The 25,238-nt window shown below is 45.1% G+C and overlaps 3 protein-coding genes across 3 annotated transcripts in view; 2 read left to right on the forward strand and 1 right to left on the reverse strand.

Moving 5' to 3' along the window:
- calcr (calcitonin receptor) overlaps positions 1-25,238 on the reverse strand; it is an 85,234-nt gene that overhangs the window by 40,121 nt on the left and 19,875 nt on the right. The gene's annotated exons all lie outside the window — the stretch shown is intronic.
- LOC144467417 (uncharacterized) lies at positions 10,929-12,449 on the forward strand. The gene has a single exon (XM_078175999.1). The coding sequence runs from the start codon at positions 10,929-10,931 to the stop codon at positions 12,315-12,317; it is 1,389 nt and encodes a 462-aa protein (XP_078032125.1). The 3' UTR covers positions 12,318-12,449.
- Positions 13,953-15,506, forward strand: LOC144458330 (uncharacterized). Its single transcript, XM_078176001.1, has one exon. It carries the CDS (start codon positions 13,953-13,955, stop codon positions 15,339-15,341), a length of 1,389 nt encoding a protein of 462 aa, XP_078032127.1. The 3' UTR covers positions 15,342-15,506.

The raw sequence follows: 25,238 nt of genomic DNA on the forward strand, positions 1-25,238 counted from the left end.
TGAAGATTTGTCTAAAAGTGGGAAGTCTGAAGTCTGAGAGAGACGTGTTTCTACAAGTCAAAAAACAGCATCAGGAGACAGGAGACGCATCAGGACAATTGACTCAGCTGACTTCATATTATACTGTAGTTGCTGCCACCTTAGAGATATCTTTGATATCACAAACTGTAATGTAAACTACTTTTAAAAAGCAAATTTACTTGAGGAGAGTTAGATGAGAAGATCGATTGCACTGTTCATCACAAAGCTGGAGATGGCTAGCATTAGCTTACCATAAAGGCTGGAAACAGGCGGAAACAGCCTGGCTCTGTCCAAAGGTTGAACAAACACACTCAACCCCCCTGTGCTAACAGTGACAACAAGATTCATGCAGATTACAAACACACTTATATTAATACTTTTGAAAGCCACTTGCATGTCATTTAAATATGACTTTGGACAGCTAATTTCATAAAATCGCAACACGTTCTCACTCCTTACTCGTGAAATTATGCAGTTTTGTTAGTGGCCTATGCTTCAAACTAAGACGCTCTAGGTACCCTCTGGTGTCAGTTTTGAGTGCTCAATGACTGTGTGCCAATTTCTGTTCGTTACATTCATAGTGTCTTGAATGAACTTCTATGTTGACAGGAAATGTATAACCAAAACTACCTTAGATTTAGGCAACAAAACTATGTGGTTAGATTTAGAAAAAAAGACCATGGTTTGGGTTAAAATAAGTACATTTGTTACGTGACTTAAGTAACTTAAGGACAAAAAATAAAGTCTGTTATGTATGTCATGTGACATTACTAACAATGCTACGTAGTATAAGAACTTCAAGGTTTTACACAGAACATGAACAGCAGTCTCCCGGGTGATAGTCCTGTGTTTGTTTGACCCATCCACCACTCCTCACTCCCTCTTCTTCCCACCCTACTCGAACTTTCTTGCTCTTTCTTGCGACATTGCAACAGATGGGTTTTATCTCTATGAACAGATAACGCATATGAATAGAGAATCAGTAGGCGATGAAATGTTGGTACTCGAAGTGTTCTGGTTTCTGTTTGCAGTCCGTGTGTATAGTCCAAGTAGCATTGACTAATCACGTTTCAACGGCAGGTAAACTATAATAATAATTATAATACATTTTATTTGTTAGGGTGCCTTTCAAGCCACCCAAGGTCGCCTTACAGCAAAGATTAAAAAAAGCATACATCAGACAAGAAACACAGCATACAAAACATCATACAAATACATTAAAATAGAGGGGAAGACAGTAAGACAGTGTAAGAACATAATGCATTTGATCAGGTGGAATGGGAAAGTCTGAACAGATGTGTTTTGAGTTTGGATTTGAACAGATTGACAGATGTGGTGTTGCGGAGGTCAGGGGGGAGTGAATTCCAGAGCTGGGGAGCAGAGCGGCTGAATGCTCTGCTCCCCATGGTGGCCAGGCGGGCAGGGGGAACGGAGAGGTGGATGGAGGAAGAGGATCTGAGCGTGCGAGCGGGTGTGGCAGTAGCTATGTTCCATCCAAAAGTGATTTGAATCATTGGGAAATGCGCATTAAAAGAAATACGAATCCTGTGTGTTTCCATTAAATGTACGGACTTTGGTGAAAACTACAAACTTGTGCGAGTTTTCCGCAGAACCGGAAACAAAACAGCTCTCACATTCTTCTTCTTCTATGTTTTCTGGCGGTTGGCAACCAGCTTGTAAATGCATTACCGCCTTCCCAACCCAGAGTGTGGATATCACCATGGAGAGAGGTGCGCCACGTCAGACTTAGTTCGAACATAACTGTTTCCATCCCCCATTTTGCGAATCAACATTTTTTCGAATCAACCAAAACCCGGCTAAAATGAGCGTATTTTAGTTTGTGCGAATCGGGATTTTAATTCGAATTTTGGCGTTTCCATCATAATTTTCCGATGCGATACTTCTAGATGCACATCTAAACAGGCTGATGGAAACATGGCTAATGTGGAGGAGGTCAGACAGGTATGGAGGGGCGAGGTTGTGAATGGCCTTGACAGTGAGCAGTAAAATCTTGTATTGGATACAGTGTGTGATGGGGAGCCAGTGGAGCTGCTGCAGGACTGGTGTGATGTGGTGAGTGGATGGGGTCCTTGTGATGATACGAACTGCTGAATTCTGTACCAGTTGTAGTTTATGGAGAGTTTTTTGTGGAAGACCGAACAGGAGGGAGTTGCAGTAGTCAAGACGGGAGGTGACGAGACTGTGGACCAGAATGGCAGCTGTGTGAGGTATGAGGGCGGAGGCGGTTGATGTTGCGGAGACGGAAGTAGGCTGACCGGGTTATGTGGTTGATATGAAAAGTGTAAGAAAGCGTGCTGTCGAGGATGACACCCAGACTCTTGACCTGTGGGAAAGGAGAAATGTAGAAACTGTCCATCTGTCCGTGTTAAGAGGTCAAATGCAATCTCGAAACCAAGTGCCTATCATCTGATGAATTCAATCAATCAATCAATCAATCAATCAATTTTATTTATAAAGCCCAATATCACAAATCACAATTTGCCTCACAGGGCTTTACAGCATACGACATCCCTCGTATGACCCTCGCAGTGGATAAGGAAAAACTCCCCAAAAAAACCCCTTTAACAGGGAAAAAAAAAAGGTAGAAACCTCAGGAAGAGCAACTGAGGAGGGATCCCTCTTCCAGGACGGACAGACGTGCAATAGATGTCGTACAGAACAGATCAGCATAATAAATTAACAGTAATCCGCATGACACAATGAGACAGAGAGAGAGATAGAGAGAGAGATGCAGGTAATAACAGTAGCTTACAACAACATTATTGAAAGTAATAATATTATAGTTCTGGCTGCTGTGGTACAATATGTTGAAAGTATGTATTAATATCTGACAGTATACTTGTGTGACAATAGTCATATGTGTATAATAACAATAGAAGTATGACTAATGACTAATGATGGCAGCAGCAGCAGGAGGCATCTGGCAGGACCACGGCAGCAGCACAACCACACACGTCACGCTGTCCAGGCACCGCTGCGGTATGAGTTAATCTGAGAGACAGTGGAGCACAAAGGCTCCGGAGAAGAAGCCGAGTTAGTGACATCCAGAATGGCCGAGTTAGCAAGATGCAGTAATAGAATACGAGAGAGAGAGAGAGAGAGAAGGAGAGAAGGTGCCCGGTGTATTATAGGGGGTCCTCCGGCAGACTAGGCCTAAGTCAGCCTAACTAGGGGCTGGTACAGGGCAAGCCTGAGCCAGTCCTAACTATAAGCTTTATCAAAGAGGAAAGTCTTAAGTCTAGTCTTAAATGTGGAGACGGTGTCTGCCTCCCAGACCGTAACAGGAAGATGATTCCACAGGAGAGGAGCCTGATAGCTGAAGGCTCTGGCTCTTGATCTACTCTTGGAGACTTTAGGGACCACGAGTAACCCTGCGTTCTCAGAGCGCAGTGTTCTGGTGGGATAATATGGCACTATGAGCTCACTAAGATATGATGGAGCTTGACCATTTAGAGCTTTATAAGTTAACAGTAGGATTTTAAATTCAATTCTGGATTTTACAGGGAGCCAGTGCAGAGAAGCTAAAACAGGAGAAATATGATCTCGTTTCTTAGTTCCTGTTAGTACACATGCTGCTGCATTTTGAATTAGCTGGAGAGTTTTTAAGGACTTACTAGAGCTACCTGATAATAGAGAGTTACAGTAATCCAGCCTAGAGGTAACAAAAGCGTGGACCAATTTTTCTGCATCTTTTCGGGTCAGGATAGGCCTAATTTTCGCAATATTACACAGATGAAAAAATGCAGTCCGTGAGGTTTGTTTTATGAATGCAGATATCTTGCATTCATATGCAGATATCTGTTTATAGAGATTAACAGAAATTACCTTCGTATGTAGGAGTAAGTTTGGGCTCAGATATCTATTGGCTACACCGGATCAGCCTGAAATATTGGCCCTCACCCCCAGAGGTTTTATTGCCATAGATGATAGTCATTGGGTTCTGAGATTGGGCTTTCATTGGAGTAATATCAAAGGTCAGTACAGACGCTAAATGGTGCCTTGTGTGTAGGAAACTGACGCTGATGGCCACTGACCATGCTGCCATATTTGATGCCCTGGGAATGAAAACAAGTCAATAGCTTCTTTACATATGACGTCATACATCGGTGTGCTGTTCAGATGGAGGGCAGTCAGTGGGAGACAAAGACCACCATCACCGCACAAATGCCTATGATTTCAGCTGACTGGTCCAATCAATCAAATAGCAGGACACAAAGATTTCACTGAGAAACAGAGGCAGAGCAAAGTATTGTGTTAAACATGCCTCGAGTCGGATGTAATCACAATGTGCTGTGACAACTCCTCTGTGTTTTTAGTCATGACCCAGATTTTTTTGACAGTGTTTCCCCAGACCTCTGAGAACAGTTGAACTACTGTTAGTAGGTACAAAATAATAGCTAAAGTTAGCTAATGTTAGCTAGAAACGTTAGCCTGACAGCAGTGCATCCATGTACAGCGATGAAATATAAAAGATAACAGGGTTACTGTTTCAATTGTGGACCCAACCACACACAAAATAGTTATAGTTTATTAGACTGTCTGCTTTTATTGGCTTGCCGTATAACCTAACATTAGTAACGTTAGTAGGTATGGAGGACGAAGTAATTTGTGACGATGACTGTGTCCATACCGGGCAAATTGGTTGTTATTTTTTGTATGGATCAAATTCAACGTAAGTTTCAGTTTTCTGATGATAACTACTGCCTGCAGGCTCACCCAACACTTTTATGTAGTCACTTTCCTCTCACATGATTGCCAAAAAGGTATTTTGTCCATCCTTAGGTTGAGGTTACAGTTGGGACTTTTTGAAACATCACCAATAATCTCTGGAACATTTTGACATTTCAGCTCACTCTCAGTCCATAAATAATACATTTGCCAACAGCAAGTTTAATATTTTAAAATCTCTACTGCACATGTGACAGTTTACTCAAACTCAAACCTCCAAGCTATATTTGACTTATAGCAGGGGGAGGAGTGGTCTCTATTTACAGCTCTCTGCCTTTCTGCCTTACCCACTAGATCTTCATACATCTCTAAACATCCCCAGAGAAATTTATGGGCCATTAGGTCCAATGTGAAATGATCAGTGAGGCTTAAAGCATGTGTAGCTCATTAAAGAGACAAGACCCCCTATAGAAAAGACAAAAGAAAGCACTCAAACGGAGTGAGTTCATAGTATCCATGTAAAGTACCCGATCCTCTCCAGGAATGCTCTTTACTGTAGATCAAGTGATATATCAGGTAAAATGAAAAAACCTGCTTTTGCAATATTAATTATTAGATTCTAAACCACTCACAATAAGAATTCACGTGTGGTGACTGTAAGTAAAAAGCAAAGGGAGGGTTAAAAAACTGTTTTTGGTGAATGTTTTGCTCTTAAATTTGTGCCCTTGAACAGACATTGCTTTAGTTTTGAAAGCATCTTTTTTTCCCTGAAGTTCTCGACTTTTCAGACAATGAATTTGTGGCTGACATTCAAACTTAACATCTTATCTCTTTGTATATTCCACCCGTCATCTGCCTCCATTATCTCCAGTCTAACAAATCCCTTTAAAACTCAAGTTTGACAAAATACATTTGTCCTTTTGTTCATGCAAAAAAACTCTAAAAGTTTTTTCAAGAACCGAAACATTTGATGGAGGTCGACATATTGCCTCGAGCTTTCTTTTGTTATTCCCAGAATCGCTCTAAAAATTGAATCAAAGTGTCCTGATTATATTAGTATTATTATTTATGTGTTTTGCCCACGGTCAGATCCTTTGTCTCTTCTCTCCCCGTCGTCCTTTCTTCCCCCTCTCTTTGTCATCGTTACATCACTCTGACAGCAGCAGACAGAGCGGCACATCTCTTCTCTTCCATCCTGCACGGTGTGGTCACAGGTACGGTGACAAAGCTGATTTGTGCTGACATCACACCAACGATGGAGGATGCAACAGCTCGATCAACCCCGCCCCGACGTCTAACCACTTCGGAGCCCATCACTCAGTCTGAAGGGACACACAGACGTGATTTGGCGTCCCGTAGCTGGGCCACGACAAATGAGCTGGATTACAATGCAAACTCAGGTGGATTAGTTTGACGAATGGACGGACTGTGGACTTTACCCACAAGGCTGTCGCATAAATCTTGTCTAAAGGGCAAATATTTTCACTGTTCTACAAGCTACATGATGTGCAACCTATATTAAAGGACTCACCTTATGACTACAGAGGTTCAGTAGCTCTACAGCAACACATGCATGGTCACATTAAGCAGTCTAAGGTATAAGATGTCCCTGAATGTGCTGTCGAAGACTTCAAGGAAGGCATTAGATGTACTAGATATCTGTGTGGTCTTCTGGGAATACACACAGTGAAGGGAGATTTCTATACAGGCATGATGCAATGCATTCTTGAAATGTGCAGAAAAATAATATACTGTGTAAGTTTTTGACCAATAAATATTAGCACTGCAAAGATCCACTGATTATTTCGTTAGTTTTCAACTAATAAATTAATCACCAAATATTTTTTAAGTCAAAATCCTCTGACTGCAGCTTCCTAAATGTGAATATTTTCTAATTTATTTACTCTTAAATAACAGTAAACTGAATATCTTTGGGTTGTGGATACAAGAAGACTTTGGGAAACACTGATCGACATTTAAAATCATTTTATGACCAAACAAAATAATCAACAGCTTAATAAATAATGTATAATATATGCATAGAAGTGAGTGATGTGAAAAAAACACTTCGTTATTGTATGAATATATTTAATTTCGTATCTCTATATCAATATTTATCATGATATAGGACACTTAGTCAAATAACAGGCAGAAATGTCTGCTCTTAGACTAATATAGTATCTGACAAATCAAGGTATCTAATCACAGTGATGCAAAAATCATACAAAAATCCAATGATGTTCCATAAAGTTGCATTGATTTTCAACATAGCCAATGAAGTATGGCCTACAAGTGATGGGTGGCACGCCAACCATTTTCTAATTCCCATTTCTTTGTACTTCAAATGTAAATAATGTGCCAAAGTGCATTTTAAAAAGCATCAAAATAGAGGTTGTTTACAAAAAAAAGTGCCAGAGGAAGATCCCCCTCACCTCCTGACATTGGTCTGGGCTATCTGTATAATAATTATTAATGTTGTTTATTAAGCGGCCCCTGGCCTCCTGTCATTTTGCAGCAGTGGCCCCTGGGCAAAGCAAGTTGAGAATCCCTGGTATGAACACAAGAACTAAATTAATGACAACTCACATTTGTCATCTCATGTTATATAACGCTGTATTATCTATCCCTAAAATCATATTGCATTACTGCAGACTTGAAACATAGAACATTCTGTCCTGTTTATGTAATTATTTTCTTACTAATGACTTTTCTTTTACGAGACAGCAGTTATGTTGTCATTGTCCAGTTGCAGGCAGGGGCTGTTTTTAAAACGCTTCCCTGATGGTGCATTCAAACACACTCTGACATTCAAAAGCTAAAGCTTCGGTTTGAAAGGTTTGAATTTCTGATTTAAAAGCATATGAATATCACTCAAAGCACTGAATTAAATAAGTTTGGATATCAGAGCACCCGGATGGAGGAGAACTTTGCAAACGTTTTCTACAATAAATTTCATCATCATGTGCCTCTGACAAAAAACATACTTCCAGGGCACCCAGTAGTTCAGTGGGTAGAGCAGGTATCCCATGTACAAAGGTACCGTCCTTCTCGCACCAAAAAATGACTCACTATGATGAAGGACCATTCAAAGAAGTGAGACTGTGTGAAACCTTAGAGTGCCAGGCTCATGTGAGCTGATCAGTCGGTTTTAACGCTCCGCTCTGAGTCTCTTGTCAACACGTCTCGAGGCGAGCATGTTTCTCTGTTTGAGTCAAGCTCGTGTTAAGGTGAAACAGGTAAATGATGAAATCGGTGAAAGTGTTTTTGGCCTTTATCATCCATCTAAATATATACTCAATGCCAGTCTGTCCAATTAAGGTAAAAAGAACAAGCTTGCATCGTTTCCTCACATGCATTTACCTCCCTCTACTCACCAAACCCCACTTTCCTCTGCATTCTCATTTCCTCTCTGGCCTCTTTTCTCAATTCCCTTCCATATATCTTCTGCTTCTTTAATCTATTTCCCCTCTCACCTCGTTTCTCTATCTCTTTCTCATCCCCCCTCCACCCCTATTTTCGCTCCGACTCCCCCTCTCCTTTCTCTTCCTCCTCTCTTCTCCCCCTTTAAAAGCTCTGGCCTCCTTTCCAGCTACATTTTCAAGGCTTCTCTGGGCAGATCCAACAGATTCATCAGCTAGCACATCCTTTAAACATTAAACAGGCTCCCGTTATGGTGACACATCATATTTTCAACTAATCTGTCTGTGTTCCACAGTCCTGGTCCTTCTCACTGTTCTGTCGTGTCTGTAACAGACGACTGAAATGCTTGAATTACTTAAAGAAAAAGCAGCGTCACAGAAAAATCAAACAATTTATGACTTTTAAGATTCATATTATTTTTGGACTAAATACATAGGGATGGATTTCAGTGGATTGAAGATCTTAAAATACAGTGACATCACATTTGGAGAGTTGATAGGCCTCCAGTTTGGGATGTAAAACTATCAGTAAAAAATGTTTGATTTAAACCCGATGTGTTATCCAAATATGGAGTTAATTGTTTAACCTAGGTTCAGGAGCAGGACCACGCCTCAACCACTCCTCTAATCACCTGACTAACATATATATACCAGCACAGCTCTACCACAGGCCTCTCAGATCTCTCGAACATTGGCGACCCTACGTATGTTATCTCAGCAAGTGTGTTTTTGTGCGTACTCACCGATGGATCACGTGTTGCAAGTCTACCTGTCCGAGTCTGACTCCGACGACTTGTACGACTCTCTGCTCGAGCCAGGTGATCCTCTGACCCTGTCTCAGCAGTCTGCCGGTAGCCGAAACTCCCAGGGGAGCCGGCTGCGCTCTGTGGTCCACATCCCTCCGTCTCGCCGTGGTTCTCCGTCGGGCTCCATCAACGAGATCGCCCCAACTCCTCGTGGATCTCAGGCCTCCTCTTCTCCGTCCTCGCGGGTGGGAAATCGACGCCGCGTCCACAACCGTGGGAGCCAGCGGCGGTCTTCTCCTCCTCCTTCCCGAAGCGGTGCAGCGTCTAGTCGACCTCGCCGCTCCCGCGGCGCTCCGTCATGCTCCACTCGGCCATGTCCACGTCCAAAGCAAGAGCCCGACATCAGAGACTGGACCATCGCCCGGCTCCAGCGGTTCCTGAGGGCAAAAAACATCCCCTTCCACCGCAGCGACAACAAGTCCAGGCTGTTCCAGCTCTATTCAGCCGCCGTCCGGGCTCCCGAGGCCACAGCTCCTTCTCCCAAGCCGGCCGCACTTCCGGGTCGCCCTCCGAGGCCTACTCCCGCCAGCGTCACCGTCGGTGACGTCACGGCGCCTCCACCACTCCAGCCGGAGCAGCCTCTCTCATTCATTCCCCCAGCCGGGGGTCAGGTCGTGTCACGCGCAATATCTGCCTTCTTCTCCTCCCTGTCTCGCAGGCCTCCACTCTCACCCCGTGCACACACATCCTCCATCCCCACATCCCTTTCCTCTACCCTTCCTTCCAACTATTCCATTCCGGCTGGCATAGCAGCCCAGGAGCCCCGTCCTGCAGCACAACAGGCTCCTTCGGCGGGTGTTTCACTGCCTTCCACTCTCTTTCCGACGTGTCTCTCCTTACCCCTCCCCTACCCCCCCCACCCCCTCCCTTCCCCAACACCCTAATGTTTTTTCCTCTGCTGCCGTCTACACTCTAGCCACAGCCACACCACCAGCTCTGCCAGCCTCTGCCATTCACCGCCCCTCACCCGTCTCGCACTCACTGCGCCAGCAAATACTGTCCGGTAATTATGTAGACCTAGCCCAGCTCATTCAGCCATCTTTTTTTGACAGTTGTCAACCCAGGGAACTGCAGACCGTCCTCGGTCCAGTTCTGTTAAAGCAGTCACTGCCAACCAGGTCCAAAGACTTGACTCCTGTCGAGTTTGCTCTAGCTTTCTCCCTATTTCGCGACGTCATCTGCTCTGCTTTTCCTCACCTTCGATCAGAGCTGGACGACTATCTGTCCATCGTGTTGGACATGGCTTTGCGTTTCAGGGGGACGGGATTTTATACCTACCATGTCCAATTTGCCGCACAAGCAGCCGGCCGGTTGCAGCAGCTAAACCAGGGGACATACTGGGGGGCCCTCGATTCAGAAATATACTGCCGCATTTTCGCAGCTCGTTCCTCCCTCTCCTGCGACTTATGTGGCGCCCCTTCTCATCCGGCCTCTACATGCACTATCATGGCTCCTCCACCGCACTCCCGCCCCACCACTCCACGCAATGCCCCGATCTTCGACCGTCTGTCTTCCGCTGCACCCCCCCCTCCTGTCATCCCCAGAGCCAAGGACACACGTCCCACTGTCAACGTGCCGGTGCCAAAGGGCGTCGACAAGCGAGGACCGCCGATCCTCTATCAGGGCGGCAGGATGGTGTGCAATAATTTCAATCAGTGGGGTTGCAACTCGTCCGGCTGCCGTCTCCTGCATGTCTGCTCCTTCTGCGGGGGCGCTCACGCCAGGACCACCTGCCCCCACAATCCCACCAACACAGCAGCATGACTAGAACGTCACCTCGGCACGCCCATAAAGGTACGTGCACTCGCTGCCGCTCTCAGTGACCACCCTGATAAGCAGTTTGTCGATTTTCTCATCTCTGGCTTCACTCACGGTTTTCATCCCGGCACGGAGGTGCTTCCTGATTCTTCCCACACGTCACAATCTTCAATCCGCTCTCACGGAGCCCGACACTGTTGACACATTACTGGCAAAAAAAGTCATGGAAGGATTTATGATAGGCCCTTTTGATCATCCTCCTTTCCCCGTATTCCGTATCAGTCCCATCGGTGTCGCCACACGCAAATACTCGGAGAAAAAGAAGCTGATCATTGATCTGTCGTCCCCACACGGCTCCGACATCCCGAGCATCAACAGCCTTATTCCTAGCCCGGATTTCTCCATGCAGTACGCCACCATTGACCACGCCATGGCACTGATTCGTCTGGCGGGACACGGAGCATGGCTGTCTAAGGCTGATATCACTAGCGCATTCAAGGTCTTGCCCATTCACCCCGACTTCTGGTGTTATTTCGGTGTCTGCTGGAAGGGGGCTTACTACTTCTCCGTGCGTCTCACTTTCGGCTGCAAGAGCAGTCCCAAAATCTTTGACTCTTTATCCGAGGCTCTATGCTGGATCCTCTCCAACAATTACAGGCTCCCCTACGTCCTTCATCTCCTTGACGATTTTCTTGTCGTGACTCCCCCGTCCTCACCTCCTCGCCACGGTCTCACTACACTTACGTTTGCATTTTCCGACCTCGGTGTCCCTCTGTCCGAAGAAAAAACTTCAGGACCTGGCACATCCATCGAGTTTCTGGGCATCACTCTGGACTCAATGTCATTCCAGGCTTCACCGCCCTTGGAGAAAGTGCAGCGCATCTCGCTGCTCTTGTCTAATTATCTTCTGACAGACAGGTGCACCAAACGCCAGCTGTTCGCTCTCCTCGGGCACCTCAATTATGCCATCCGCATAATTCCACAGGCAAAATCTTTTCTTTCTCAACTGCTGACCAAAGCTGCATCCATTCCCTCTCTCCACGACCACGTGGTTCTGGACGACACTTGTAAAACAGAAATGCGCATGTGGCAGCAATTTCTGTCATCCTGGAACGGCATCTCATTCTTCTATGACGACTTCATCACCCATCCCGAGGACATTCAACTCTACACAGACGTGGCTCCCTCCGTGGGTTTCGGCGGGTATTACGGGGGGAGGTGGTTTGCTGCCGCTTGGCCCTCCGAGTTCGAGTCCCTCGACACAGAGTCATGCTCTCCCTCATCTGCTCTGTACGAGCTGTACCCCGTGATCATCGCCACTCTAATCTGGGGGCACGAATGGTCAAAAAAATGCATTAATATTCACTCTGACAACACAGCAGTAGTAGATATAATCAATAAAGGCCGTTCCCGTTCCACAGCCATCATGCCATTCACCCGCAGACTCACTCTCATCTCCGCTCAGTATCAATTCATCCTCCGCGCATCTCACATTCCCGGTCACCACAATGCCATCGCTGACTCACTCTCCCGCTTCTCTTTCCAGAAATTCAGATGCTTGGCTCCAGGCTCGGATGTCCATCCCACACCAATCCCACCGTTTTCAGCAACCATATTCAGCTAAATCCTCATCTGGCAAATCTCACTCACATCTCCCAAGAAACCGTCCTTAACAGTTTAGCACCAAGCACGCTATCTGCCTACCTCACCGGCTGGAATTCTTTCAAGAATTACCACGCCACTTATCATCTACCGTTTCCCTCTCTGGACGCCATGTCCATATGCAACTTCATCTCACACTGTCATACCATAACAAAGATCCGGGCCTCCAGCATACAAACATATCTAGCTGGTATCAGCTTATTTCATAAATTATCCACCGGCCTCCCTTGTCAATCAATCTCGCACGCTCACGTCACCATGCTAATCTCACCCCGTGCACACACATCCTCCATCCCCACATCCCTTTCCTCTACCCTTCCTTCCAACTATTCCATTCCGGCTGGCATAGCAGCCCAGGAGCCCCGTCCTGCAGCACAACAGGCTCCTTCGGCGGGTGTTTCACTGCCTTCCACTCTCTTTCCGACGTGTCTCTCCTTACCCCTCCCCTACCCCCCCCCCCACCCCCTCCCTTCCCCAACACCCTAATGTTTTTTCCTCTGCTGCCGTCTACACTCTAGCCACAGCCACACCACCAGCTCTGCCAGCCTCTGCCATTCACCGCCCCTCACCCGTCTCGCACTCACTGCGCCAGCAAATACTGTCCGGTAATTATGTAGACCTAGCCCAGCTCATTCAGCCATCTTTTTTTGACAGTTGTCAACCCAGGGAACTGCAGACCATCCTCGGTCCAGTTCTGTTAAAGCAGTCACTGCCAACCAGGTCCAAAGACTTGACTCCTGTCGAGTTTGCTCTAGCTTTCTCCCTATTTCGCGACGTCATCTGCTCTGCTTTTCCTCACCGTCGATCAGAGCTGGACGACTATCTGTCCATCGTGTTGGACATGGCTTTGCGTTTCGGGGGGACGGGATTTTATACCTACCATGTCCAATTTGCCGCACAAGCAGCCGGCCGGTTGCAGCAGCTAAACCAGGGGACATACTGGGGGGCCCTCGATTCAGAAATATACTGCCGCATTTTCGCAGCTCGTTCCTCCCTCTCCTGCGACTTATGTGGCGCCCCTTCTCATCCGGCCTCTACATGCACTATCATGGCTCCTCCACCGCACTCCCGCCCCACCACTCCACGCAATGCCCCGATCTTCGACCGTCTGTCTTCCGCTGCACCCCCCCCTCCTGTCATCCCCAGAGCCAAGGACACACGTCCCACTGTCAACGTGCCGGTGCCAAAGGGCGTCGACAAGCGAGGACCGCCGATCCTCTATCAGGGCGGCAGGATGGTGTGCAATAATTTCATTCAGTGGGGTTGCAACTCGTCCGGCTGCCGTCTCCTGCATGTCTGCTCCTTCTGCGGGGGCGCTCACGCCAGGACCACCTGCCCCCACAATCCCACCAACACAGCAGCATGACTAGAACGTCACCTCGGCACGCCCATAAAGGTACGTGCACTCGCTGCCGCTCTCAGTGACCACCCTGATAAGCAGTTTGTCGATTTTCTCATCTCTGGCTTCACTCACGGTTTTCATCCCGGCACGGAGGTGCTTCCTGATTCTTCCCACACATGTCACAATCTTCAATCCGCTCTCACGGAGCCCGACACTGTTGACACATTACTGGCAAAAAAAGTCATGGAAGGATTTATGATAGGCCCTTTTGATCATCCTCCTTTCCCCGTATTCCGTATCAGTCCCATCGGTGTCGCCACACGCAAATACTCGGAGAAAAAGAAGCTGATCATTGATCTGTCGTCCCCACACGGCTCCGACATCCCGAGCATCAACAGCCTTATTCCTAGCCCGGATTTCTCCATGCAGTACGCCACCATTGACCACGCCATGGCACTGATTCGTCTGGCGGGACACGGAGCATGGCTGTCTAAGGCTGATATCACTAGCGCATTCAAGGTCTTGCCCATTCACCCCGACTTCTGGTGTTATTTCGGTGTCTGCTGGAAGGGGGCTTACTACTTCTCCGTGCGTCTCACTTTCGGCTGCAAGAGCAGTCCCAAAATCTTTGACTCTTTATCCGAGGCTCTATGCTGGATCCTCTCCAACAATTACAGGCTCCCCTACGTCCTTCATCTCCTTGACGATTTTCTTGTCGTGACTCCCCCGTCCTCACCTCCTCGCCACGGTCTCACTACACTTACGTTTGCATTTTCCGACCTCGGTGTCCCTCTGTCCGAAGAAAAAACTTCAGGACCTGGCACATCCATCGAGTTTCTGGGCATCACTCTGGACTCAATGTCATTCCAGGCTTCCCCGCCCTTGGAGAAAGTGCAGCGCATCTCGCTGCTCTTGTCTAATTATCTTCTGACAGACAGGTGCACCAAACGCCAGCTGTTCGCTCTCCTCGGGCACCTCAATTATGCCATCCGCATAATTCCACAGGCAAAATCTTTTCTTTCTCAACTGCTGACCAAAGCTGCATCCATTCCCTCTCTCCACGACCACGTGGTTCTGGACGACACTTGTAAAACAGAAATGCGCATGTGGCAGCAATTTCTGTCATCCTGGAACGGCATCTCATTCTTCTATGACGACTTCATCACCCATCCCGAGGACATTCAACTCTACACAGACGTGGCTCCCTCCGTGGGTTTCGGCGGGTATTACGGGGGGAGGTGGTTTGCTGCCGCTTGGCCCTCCGAGTTCGAGTCCCTCGACACAGAGTCATGCTCTCCCTCATCTGCTCTGTACGAGCTGTACCCCGTGATCATCGCCACTCTAATCTGGGGGCACGAATGGTCAAAAAAATGCATTAATATTCACTCTGACAACACAGCAGTAGTAGATATAATCAATAAAGGCCGTTCCCGTTCCACAGCCATCATGCCATTCACCCGCAGACTCACTCTCATCTCCGCTCAGTATCAATTCATCCTCCGCGCATCTCACATTCCCGGTCACCACAATGCCATCGCTGACTCACTCTCCCGCTTCTCTTTCCAGAAATTCAGATGCTTGGCTCCAGGCTCGGATGTCCATCCCACACCAATCCCACCGTTTTCAGCAACCATATTCAGCTAAATCCTCATCTGGCAAATCTCACTCACATCTCCCAAGAAACCGTCCTTAACAGTTTAGCACCAAGCACGCTATCTGCCTACCTCACCGGCTGGAATTCTTTCAAGAATTACCACGCCACTTATCATCTACCGTTTCCCTCTCTGGACGCCATGTCCATATGCAACTTCATCTCACACTGTCATACCGTAACAAAGATCCGGGCCTCCAGCATACAAACATATCTAGCTGGTATCAGCTTATTTCATAAATTATCCACCGGCCTCCCTTGTCAATCAATCTCGCACGCTCACGTCACCATGCTAATCAAAGGCTTACGAAAGCACGAACCAGCGCTGACAGCCAGACGCCTCCCTCTCGCCTCCGATCTGCTCAGCCGCTGCATACGCACTCTGCGCTCCGGTTACATCTCTCCCACAGTCGACTTAACACTGGAATCAATGTTTCTACTTGCTTTCTTCGGATTCCTGAGGTGCTCTGAATTCGCTCCAACATCATCTGTCTACGATCCTTCCCGTCATCCCAGTCTATCCGACATCACCACCCACACTTCAGACTCGCTCATATTCACGCTCCGCAGGAGTAAAACTGATCAGTTAGGAGTAACCTTTCCCATCTACATCTTCCGCCTCAACTCCTTTCTCAGCCCTCACGAGCCACTGACCAGCTACATCCACGCCCGGTATTCCGCCCGCGCTTCACGACAAGATCCCCTCTTCCTCACTGAAACAGGGAGGATGGCCACCCATTTCTGGTTCCAGAAACACTTCCATAACATCCTCCGTCTCTCCGGAATTTCATCTGATCATTACTCTTGCCATTCCTTCCGCATCGGCGCCGCCTCCTCAGCCGCCAGATCAGGTATTTCAGACCAAGTCATTCAGGTCCTTGGGCGCTGGTCCTCACAAGCATATCAAACCTACATCCACAATAACCTCAATGATCTCCGTCTAGCGCACGACAGACTAAGCCTCACTTAATCAGACTCTTTTGGGGGCTTCCTAAACAGCATGGGCTCATCAGAACTCGAGACGGAACCCCCACACTGAGTCTCTCCGCCCACATCTACACCTCACCCAGTCCGACCCTCCGATGACGTCATCTCCATCCCGTTCATTCACCTGCAATCTGCACTCCCCCATTCATCACCACCCCATTCATAACCATTTTCTGACAATCACATCCTTATTAAATCTCTAAACTGCATATCGTTGTGGTGTGGTCCTTGCTAGTGAAACAGAGATTAATGGATCTTTAATTTCTCAGGGGAGACGTATAAACTGTATTTTAAGTCAGAGGCTGCACTCTCTGAGGACAGAGATCCCTAGGGTGACTTACTGGGGGTTCTTATACAGTGTGGACAGGGAGGAGTATGATACAAGATTGCAGAGTAGTTCGGCTAATTTGATAACCAAAGAAATAATGATTTGGTTAAAAAAAAAGCATATGCATAATAAACACACAAATATGACTACAAATTGTGTGAGGCTGATTGTCATTATATCTATTGTCCCAGTAAGGGACTGTATGGAAATTATTGGTGTGGGGAGGAGGGTTGAATTTTATGTTAGCTTTTAAAGGCAAGATTCACCATGGTGTTGCGAATATCTTATTTAGATCCTCCCTCTCCCAATATCTTAAAATAATTTTATAAATAAATAAATAATGATACAAAGGTCAGAATAACAATTATTATCATTATTATAAATAATTAAAATAAAGTCTGGCCCCCACCTTCCTCCCCAAAAAGTTAACCCTCAAAATCATCCCCATTTCTTAACACCCATTTCTTTATAACAGTTTTTTTATACAGTCCCTAACCAATATGCTACCAGTCATGACGTCTGTTGTAACACCTCAACATATTCTCATACAACGGATGATGTCTCATAAAAAGTTATGCACACAGTTCGTAGTGCATCTTACCCATTAGGGGAGGTTTGGGGAAAGATTCACAGTTGGGCGTTATCAAGTTATAAGAACGTCAACGTGACAGCACCTAACCCTTATGATGATGTGAGCAATGTAACGTGACCTGACATGACGTGATGTGACATAAAATAACTCAGTGTTTACCTTTGGTTTCATAGAGGACATGAACCCCAGTCCCCAGAGTCTAAGTCCTATGTTTGTTTGACCCATCTGTTATGTGCAGCAGTCTGTTCTCTCTCTCGCTCTCTCTCTGCCAGCCTGGTCTCCCTCCTCCCTCTGCCTACCTCGAGAGAGGAGGAGGGGATAAGAGGGACAGGGAGTGTAGAGACAAGGGAGGCATGGCACCAGGCATGGCACATGGAGTCTTTTTCTTCTTCCTTTGTCTTCCCTCTCCCGAAGCAGGTTCTTTTCCCCATGCACATTTAGGTGCTGGGGTTTTGTTGTTTTAGTTTGTTGTGTTAGTTTGGGCTGGAGGTTGCCGGTAGTTACATTATTCGTCTCTTTTGTTTTCTTTAGGCTTAAATCAAGGTTTAGGTAGTTTAGGAGGAGACGCTGGGAGTGGCGGCCCACTGTGTGGTTGGCCCAGCGTCTTCCCTCCTTTTGTTCCTTTAGACATTGTGACCTGACTTCTTCCTTCACTACTGTCATATGACAGATGGACAGTCTGCAACAGTTAGGTCATGTGATCACAGCATCCTAGTTCACAATTAATTGGGTTATACACAAATTATATTGCATTTCTTTTTGTAGATATAGGTATGACCAGTAAATGAGAACAGCCTGAACTCCTTAACACGACTTGCTGCGAACTAGGGGATGTGAAAACCAGTTTGCAGGTGCGCAGAGAAGTCAAAATAAAACAATGGAGTAGAGGTTGTAATGCCAAGAACCCCAAGTGGGTGTGTTGACCAAGCCTTAACACTGACAACTGCAAGATTCATCTGTCTTAAATGAAAAAATGAATATTGTAAAAATATTTTTTTTATGTATAATAAGGGTTAAATAATATCTGGTTAAAATCGATTCATTCATAAAATGAACACCATCTGCAGCATCCCAGATGATGTACATGAAGGGGTACTGGAGCTCATTTATAGGGCAGACAAAAAAAAGAATGGAAACCACTGAGGGCCAAGCTGACGGTCCAGACTCACGCAGTGTCCTCCCTGAGCAAAACACAGCTACATCGCTTAGACGATTCGCAGGTGCCTTTGAAATGCCTTGTTTAGCATACCAGAGGATCCGACACAGCAGATTCAGCACACCTAGCTTTAGGCGCACGCTGTTCATAGAGATTTTGAAAATAATGAATTTGTTCTGCTTTGTCAACTGCTGCAAATCTCAACTCATTTTCCACATTTTTGCCAATTTATGACTTGATTTATGCTCCTTTTTTTTTCCAGTGGATGTTGAATTACTGCTGCGTTTCCGTCTGCACTCTTATCAGGCCTCGATATTGAGTGCTCATCAAATAGCTGCTCAGTCAGTTAGTTAGCAATGTGTCAGCACTGAAACAAAACAATGACACTCATAGTCCATCAGTCAACATTGTTGTTTGCCAGCGCTTTTCATATGATGAAATGAACTGGATATTCATGCAGTCCATGTTGGTTTTCGTTGTAAAAGCCCAGCACAAAGGCAATGAATTGATCACTTTTGATTGCAGCGTCAAGCAAACATTACTATGATGTTCCCTGCTGCAGTGAAGGGTTGTTGAGGCCTGATTATGACAGGGAAATTCATCTCCATGATGAGTAAACACATTAAGATGCATCCGAATACACAAAGCATTCGTAGTCTGGACTGGATCAGACCCTTATCTCCTTCAGCATAATGCAATTCATCTTCAGGAGGTCAGTGTATTTAATTGCAAATGCAACCTTCCTAAGTTACATGTAATGCATTCTTAAGCTGTTTCATTCCTGGTCTTCCATATCTCAGCGTCTCTGCACTGTCATTGCAGCCTACAAATCAAAATCTTCACAACTGGACATGTTCCAGCAGGAATATGATCCGAAATCAGAGAGAAATTAACATCACTGTCAACCAAGGTGACATGTTTCCCTGACGTATGCATGTAGCTACATGTAGCAGTGTACTTGCAGCCGGGTAGTGACTGTGTGTAGCGGCACTTCCTCACATCAAAAAATCACTAACACAAGCTTCTAAACACAACCGGACATGTTTATCTGAGAGAAATTAACAACATTGGCAATCAAGATCACATTCCCTGACATTAGCATGTAGCTATATGTAGAAATGTATGTAATGTAAACACTTGCAGTAGCATGCCTGGAGCAGATGATCATATGAAGAAATCTGTTATGATCAACATTAGCCAAAGAAGGGAAAAAAAATGGAGAGAGGGTTTTCAGAACAGTTTGGAGGTTTTTGCTCACAGCGATTACTTTTACAGACGTAGCCACGGTGAATATGAACATCCAACACTGCAACATTATATATCAGCAGAAAATGAGAAAGAGCATAATAAGTCCTCTTTAAGCAATGATTACCCTCAAGTAAATGGATAAAATTGATTCTTTCTGGTGTTTGACGTTGCGCTGGCAGTCAGCTCCCATACCCTTTATTAAAAGCTCTGCCCTTGAATAGACATTTAGTGCTGTAACTCACCCTAAAGGAGCTGTATTGCCTCCAGCATTTGAGCTCAAGCACCTCTCTCTCAAATCCAGCCTGTTATTCACCGGTGAAGTGGCAGGAATATGGTTAGGGGCGCTGAAGCAAGAGAGCATTGTGTGCTCCAGTGTTCCAGCTGTTCAAAACAAGCCGCCTGTAATGAGAGGACTCTCCCTGGCTCTGCGTAAACAGTTGATTTATATCTGATCTCCAATGCCATGACATCCCACACACTTCCTCTGCTAGACCAGAAAGGAACTGAAGAGGCAGACAGGGGAAAGATGGGGATTATGAGGGGGGATTATGAGGGGAAACATGGATAGCAGAGCAACAAGACTCTGGTGGATATCATCTCCTCATAGTCTAGACCTTATACAGATACATTAGCCTTGCCTTTCCTTTTTCTTTTAACTCACATGGACTCCTTTCAAGTACTTGAAACATACATCATATGTAAATTGGTGTTATTTAGCGTTTGCCAGGCAGACTAATGGGAGCCATCTTACCGTTTCCTCCTCTCCACTTATGACTGCATGGAACAGGTTGGAGCCTTCAGAGACACTCTTCAACTCAAACAGCTAATAATTCAACTGTGGTTAATGGTCTTAGGTGTGCCCATGCATCTTAGGACAGCTGCTTTTTTTTTTACTGTGAGGTAACATCCCAAAATGAACATGTTTTTTCCATTTCTGTAACATCCCTAAACAGGCCTAAATCGGGCATTACAGTAGTTTTAGCAATCTGTCTGGAACATGTCTGGAAAAGTTGTGCTGTGTCCTAAATTTTGCCTGCCATAAATGTGCATCTCTTTCATTCTGTACTTAACGTCTTCTCAAGCACAACTAATCACTGAAATCCAGCACCTGTTTAAGGCTCAGATGTAAGAAAAATTAGGACAGAGAGCTGCAGCTCTGATGCCAGCAGAGATTCATTGCTCACTCATAGATACTCCAGCACAGCACATGTTTGGCTCTATGCAATCACTTTATCGAGGTGGTCTATAAGCCAAACAAAAAAAGACTGCTGAAATCTAAAAAAATATTTTTTTGGTCACTTGAGGGCAGCAGAAACAAGCTGGGAACACAACACTGACATATTCTAACCTCTTAGGGTAACAGTCGCCTATCCAGCAGATGCAGTGCAACATTAGCATTTATTTGGAGTGGTCCTCCTGATCACCTGAAAAATGTAATAGTCACTTGGATTCTCCCAGCTCCTAAAATGCTCTATTATTTTCACCAGCTAGTCATAAGCTGTGGCAGTCGTTTGGTGCTGAGCAGGTGTACAGTGGGTTTCAGGTTCGAGACTTTTTTTTTTGCTGAAAACTGCTGCCTGCTGTGGCTGAAAAATGACTCAGTCAAATCAGTAAAATAGCCATGAAACCAAAACAATGAGCTGAAAGACACAAAAACCCTCTGTAGATCTGAGAGGCACAGCAGAGTTGGGTGATAATTCTCTATGGGTTCATCACTACAAGAGGCTTCTTTTATGGACATGTACTCATTTGCTCTATACAAATAAAGTGATTTTAGCCACTTAAAACTGAGTTATCATAACAAATGAAGTCAGGTCAGGGGAAAGAACCACACTTGATCGCCAAAAACAAAACTCCTCCCTGCATTCAATTACATGCTCCATATGCATCCTGGCAGGACCTGCACCCATTATGCTCTGCTTTTTGTAAACCTCTTCCACTCCTTATTCCCAATTCTCTTTCTCTTTCTTTCTCTCAAGGTTACAGTCACGGTGGTCTTTGCATTAATCTGCGGAGGGACCACCACAATCCAGAGTATTCCTCACTGCTCTCAGACCAATTTACAGCTGAACCAACCGACCGCCCAGTCCACCTCACTGTCTGACAGCTTTTCCTCATTCCTCATTTCTGTTTTCTTTGTAAATGCCATGAAGAAATGGTCTTCGCCCCATGAAAAACATACAGTAAGTGCACTTAACAATATAAATATAATATGAAGTTTCGTATGATAAATGGCACTGAATGCATTCAGAGTTGCAAATACAGTATGCGGTTCCCATCTTGAAAACTGAAACGCATGATTTTACACATGAGGTTCAGTTTATTTATCGCCCTGATGGTGTCATCAGGGTTGTCTTAAGAAAGCCTGATTAATGATCTGGGGGTGCAGGGTTTAAGAGAAGTTGGCATTAACAGTAGAAGGGAGGGTGGGTCTAAGGAAAGAAGCTCTGAAGTTGCATTACGTAGGACTGAGTGTTTTTTGAGCCTGGCTTGTACTACAAATTTGAAACATAGGATATCTCGGCACCTGCTGCTACAATTTCGACCTTTCTTTTTTTGAATCTGCTGCAAGGCTGCAACTAATGACTATTTTCATTATTGAAAGATACTTAATTGTTTTGATGAGCTAACAGTCCAAAACCTGCAAAATATCCAGTTTACTATCATATAAGACAAAGAAAATTCTCACATTTGAGAAGTTAGTTAAGGTCATAATCAAATAATTACTGGGGTTTTTTTTTTTCAGTTGAAAAATTCCTAGCCTAATCACCTCTAATGAGCTTTGCGACAAAATACAACCTCAAAAATGACCTTATAATTTAATCTGCACTTTTTTCACACACAAAAATTCAAAATGATAGGTTGCACAAGTGTGTCTGACATATTTTTTTCAAGCTCATCATACTTCACAGAATTTGGGGCTTCTGTGTCTACCAATGATCAGAGAATTATTTCAGGGTTACACATTACACTCCATTCTCCTAAAAAGCTTTGGCAAAGCATGGTTCTTATCTGCTTTCAGCTACAGCAGAACTGCAACACAATCACCTGTTTTGAGTTTCCAGAGGCAGCCAATGTGCCAATCAACAGAGGTACACCATTACAGAATACAATAATCAGATGTTAAACAGTGTAAGCTATGCTACCAGCCTGGCTGACAAAAGAAAAACACTGGTGTGTGATTGCTGCTTTCAAAGCTTCGGCTGATTTGCATACAGGTGATTAATTCACGCTAATGTCACCACATCCTGAGGGACGCTGCTGAGATGGTGTCTGGAAAAAGATCTGATTTTCATGCCAATATTATCACACTGTATCCGCACCATAACCGTGTATCGAAGAACTTCCTGACTTGTAGCTACACTGCATATTGAATTTTTTTTGTTTTATATCATCATGTCACAATAAGGAATCCCGAGGACAGCTGTTTTCTCCATTACAATGCAAATGTGCGTTTACAAGGTTTAATTTCCTCGATACTTCCCACATGGGAATCTGAGACAGTGAGAACGTACCACCAATAGTAACAAGGTCTTCACAATAAAACTGCATATTTGAAGCGCATTAATACACATTTCACATGCACAGCTTATGGCACTCCTTTACAATCAAATGTACAGGCAGTCCAGATTGTCACTAAACATGAGAGGATTTCCAACAAGTACAGAGACCACTCAGCTGTGTTGTCAGGTTTATTGAATATATCTCCTCTGTTATATAATCCCCTGAATAACATTTTCTCCTCCTGATACCGGTAAACAAAGGCGTCTGTTCACGAGCGTAGGCTTTGTTCTGTCAAATGAGCAGCTCCTATCCTGACGCTGACATCTTCCCACTAAGGTTTTGTTTATTTCCTGAACTGATTAAGTGTCACTTTATACTCAACCTCTCAGAGGCAGTGTGTGGACAGCTTCAGGTGCTCACAGACATCTGCCGCTGAATGGAGGGTATTTTCAGAGGATCAGAGTCCTTTCATCTGGCAACCTTTCCTCTCCCCAGCCTCTTCATTTCCTCTTGACATTCCACTGAGGGTACATCTCATCTGTCAACCAACCAATGACATTTGTTTGTCTCAATTCCCAAAAGCAGAGAGTAGAGGACAGATGGTGAGTGCCGTAAGACCTCTCCCAGGTTTGAGTTCATCATGCAAGGCGCAGAAAGCTCACTTCGACTCAAAAATACCCCAAATTAAACTCTGAAGGAATAGTCTGACAACCTGGGAAATATATTTACTCACATTCTTGCTGAGAGTTAGATGGGAAGGCTGTGTCTGCCATTAAACAAATGAAATATACTGGGTTAATTTGTGAGCTTTAGAGGGGCTGCTTGGAGGATTTTGTTACCGTTGAACAGAGCCAGGCCAGCTGCTTCCTCCTGTTTGCATTTATTTCTCCCTTGGATGGCAAAGACATGAGCCGCCCTTCTCTCCCTCTGATTGGCCAGTACTTGTTACCTTTGCTGGATGGGTTGATTAGGTTTAGGCAAAAACAGTAACCATGCATTCATGTGGAAAAATCAGGCCAGGAAAATTCATGTAGACACCTCCTCAAGTCTGAACAGCAACTTGGAAAGTCGGACAAAATTTTAGTACACAAGCTGCCACGATGTTGTCATAAGTGCACAAAAATATATCATATATGGACAAAAAGATTGGTTCGGTTGATGGTAATACACTTTTTATTAATTCACATACTGCACGTCAGTTGTTTCACTCACATTATTTGTAATATGGGATTGGTCGTATTCGTCGCTGTCCACGTAGAGTGACCCAGATTAGCTAGAAAGGTTACTTGTTACCATCTACTCTGATGTAAAGCTTCAAACTGTTACTAACATGTCTTATAAATGCTCTGAGCTACAACACATTCCACTTTTAAGCCTCCATGTTTTTTCCACATTATGACCAAAAACTCATACATACCAAAGTCGGAAGAACGACTTCCCAACTCAGGAAATGGGGCACACAAATGCAGTATGAGATTTGTCAGGGTTAGGGTGAGAATGTGAGGGTAAGCCAATCAGAGGTAGAGTAAGGCAAAACAGGGTGGGTCATGCCTTCACCATCATGGGAAAAATGGAGCAACACCTGCGAGCTAGTTTAGACAGTCAACTCAAGCTGCACTGATTCATACACACACACGTCATACGTCACTCCTATGTCATCTACAAACACACCCTCCTAATTTGGCGGACTATTTAAGCTGCAAAATCTTCCCAGCTCTCTAGAGGTCCTTGGCTTGAGCACGATCAAAGGTTATATCTTTGCTCTAAAAGGCCACATTGAAAGTATTACCAGAGATATTGGATGAAGCGAGATACCCAACTCAGCTCACTTCCTGATTCAGTGACGTCAGCGCCATGCCCCCGTAGGAGACTTGAGGCAGCTCTGAATGTATTGTCGTCAATGAGGAAAATGAACGTGATCACAATTTATGGTCAGTTCTTTAGCCCTGTAGTCACTAAAGTAAATATTGGGTTCATTTTCCACAAGCCACACATCTTACCAACATTCTGACGCTAAAGCTGCATTTTTCATCCGCACAGATCAAGAGAAAGTTAACTTTATTTGAGCCCTGTCC

This window comes from Epinephelus lanceolatus, chromosome 16 (assembly GCF_041903045.1).
Source record: "Epinephelus lanceolatus isolate andai-2023 chromosome 16, ASM4190304v1, whole genome shotgun sequence".
NCBI classification, from domain to species: Eukaryota; Metazoa; Chordata; class Actinopteri; order Perciformes; family Serranidae; genus Epinephelus; species Epinephelus lanceolatus.

What these genes read in the sequence shown, in the direction of transcription:
- LOC144467417 (XM_078175999.1), top strand. Translation starts at nt 10,929, where the DNA reads ATGATAGGCCCTTTTGATCATCCTCCTTTCCCCGTATTCCGTATCAGT.
- LOC144458330 (XM_078176001.1), top strand. Translation starts at nt 13,953, where the DNA reads ATGATAGGCCCTTTTGATCATCCTCCTTTCCCCGTATTCCGTATCAGT.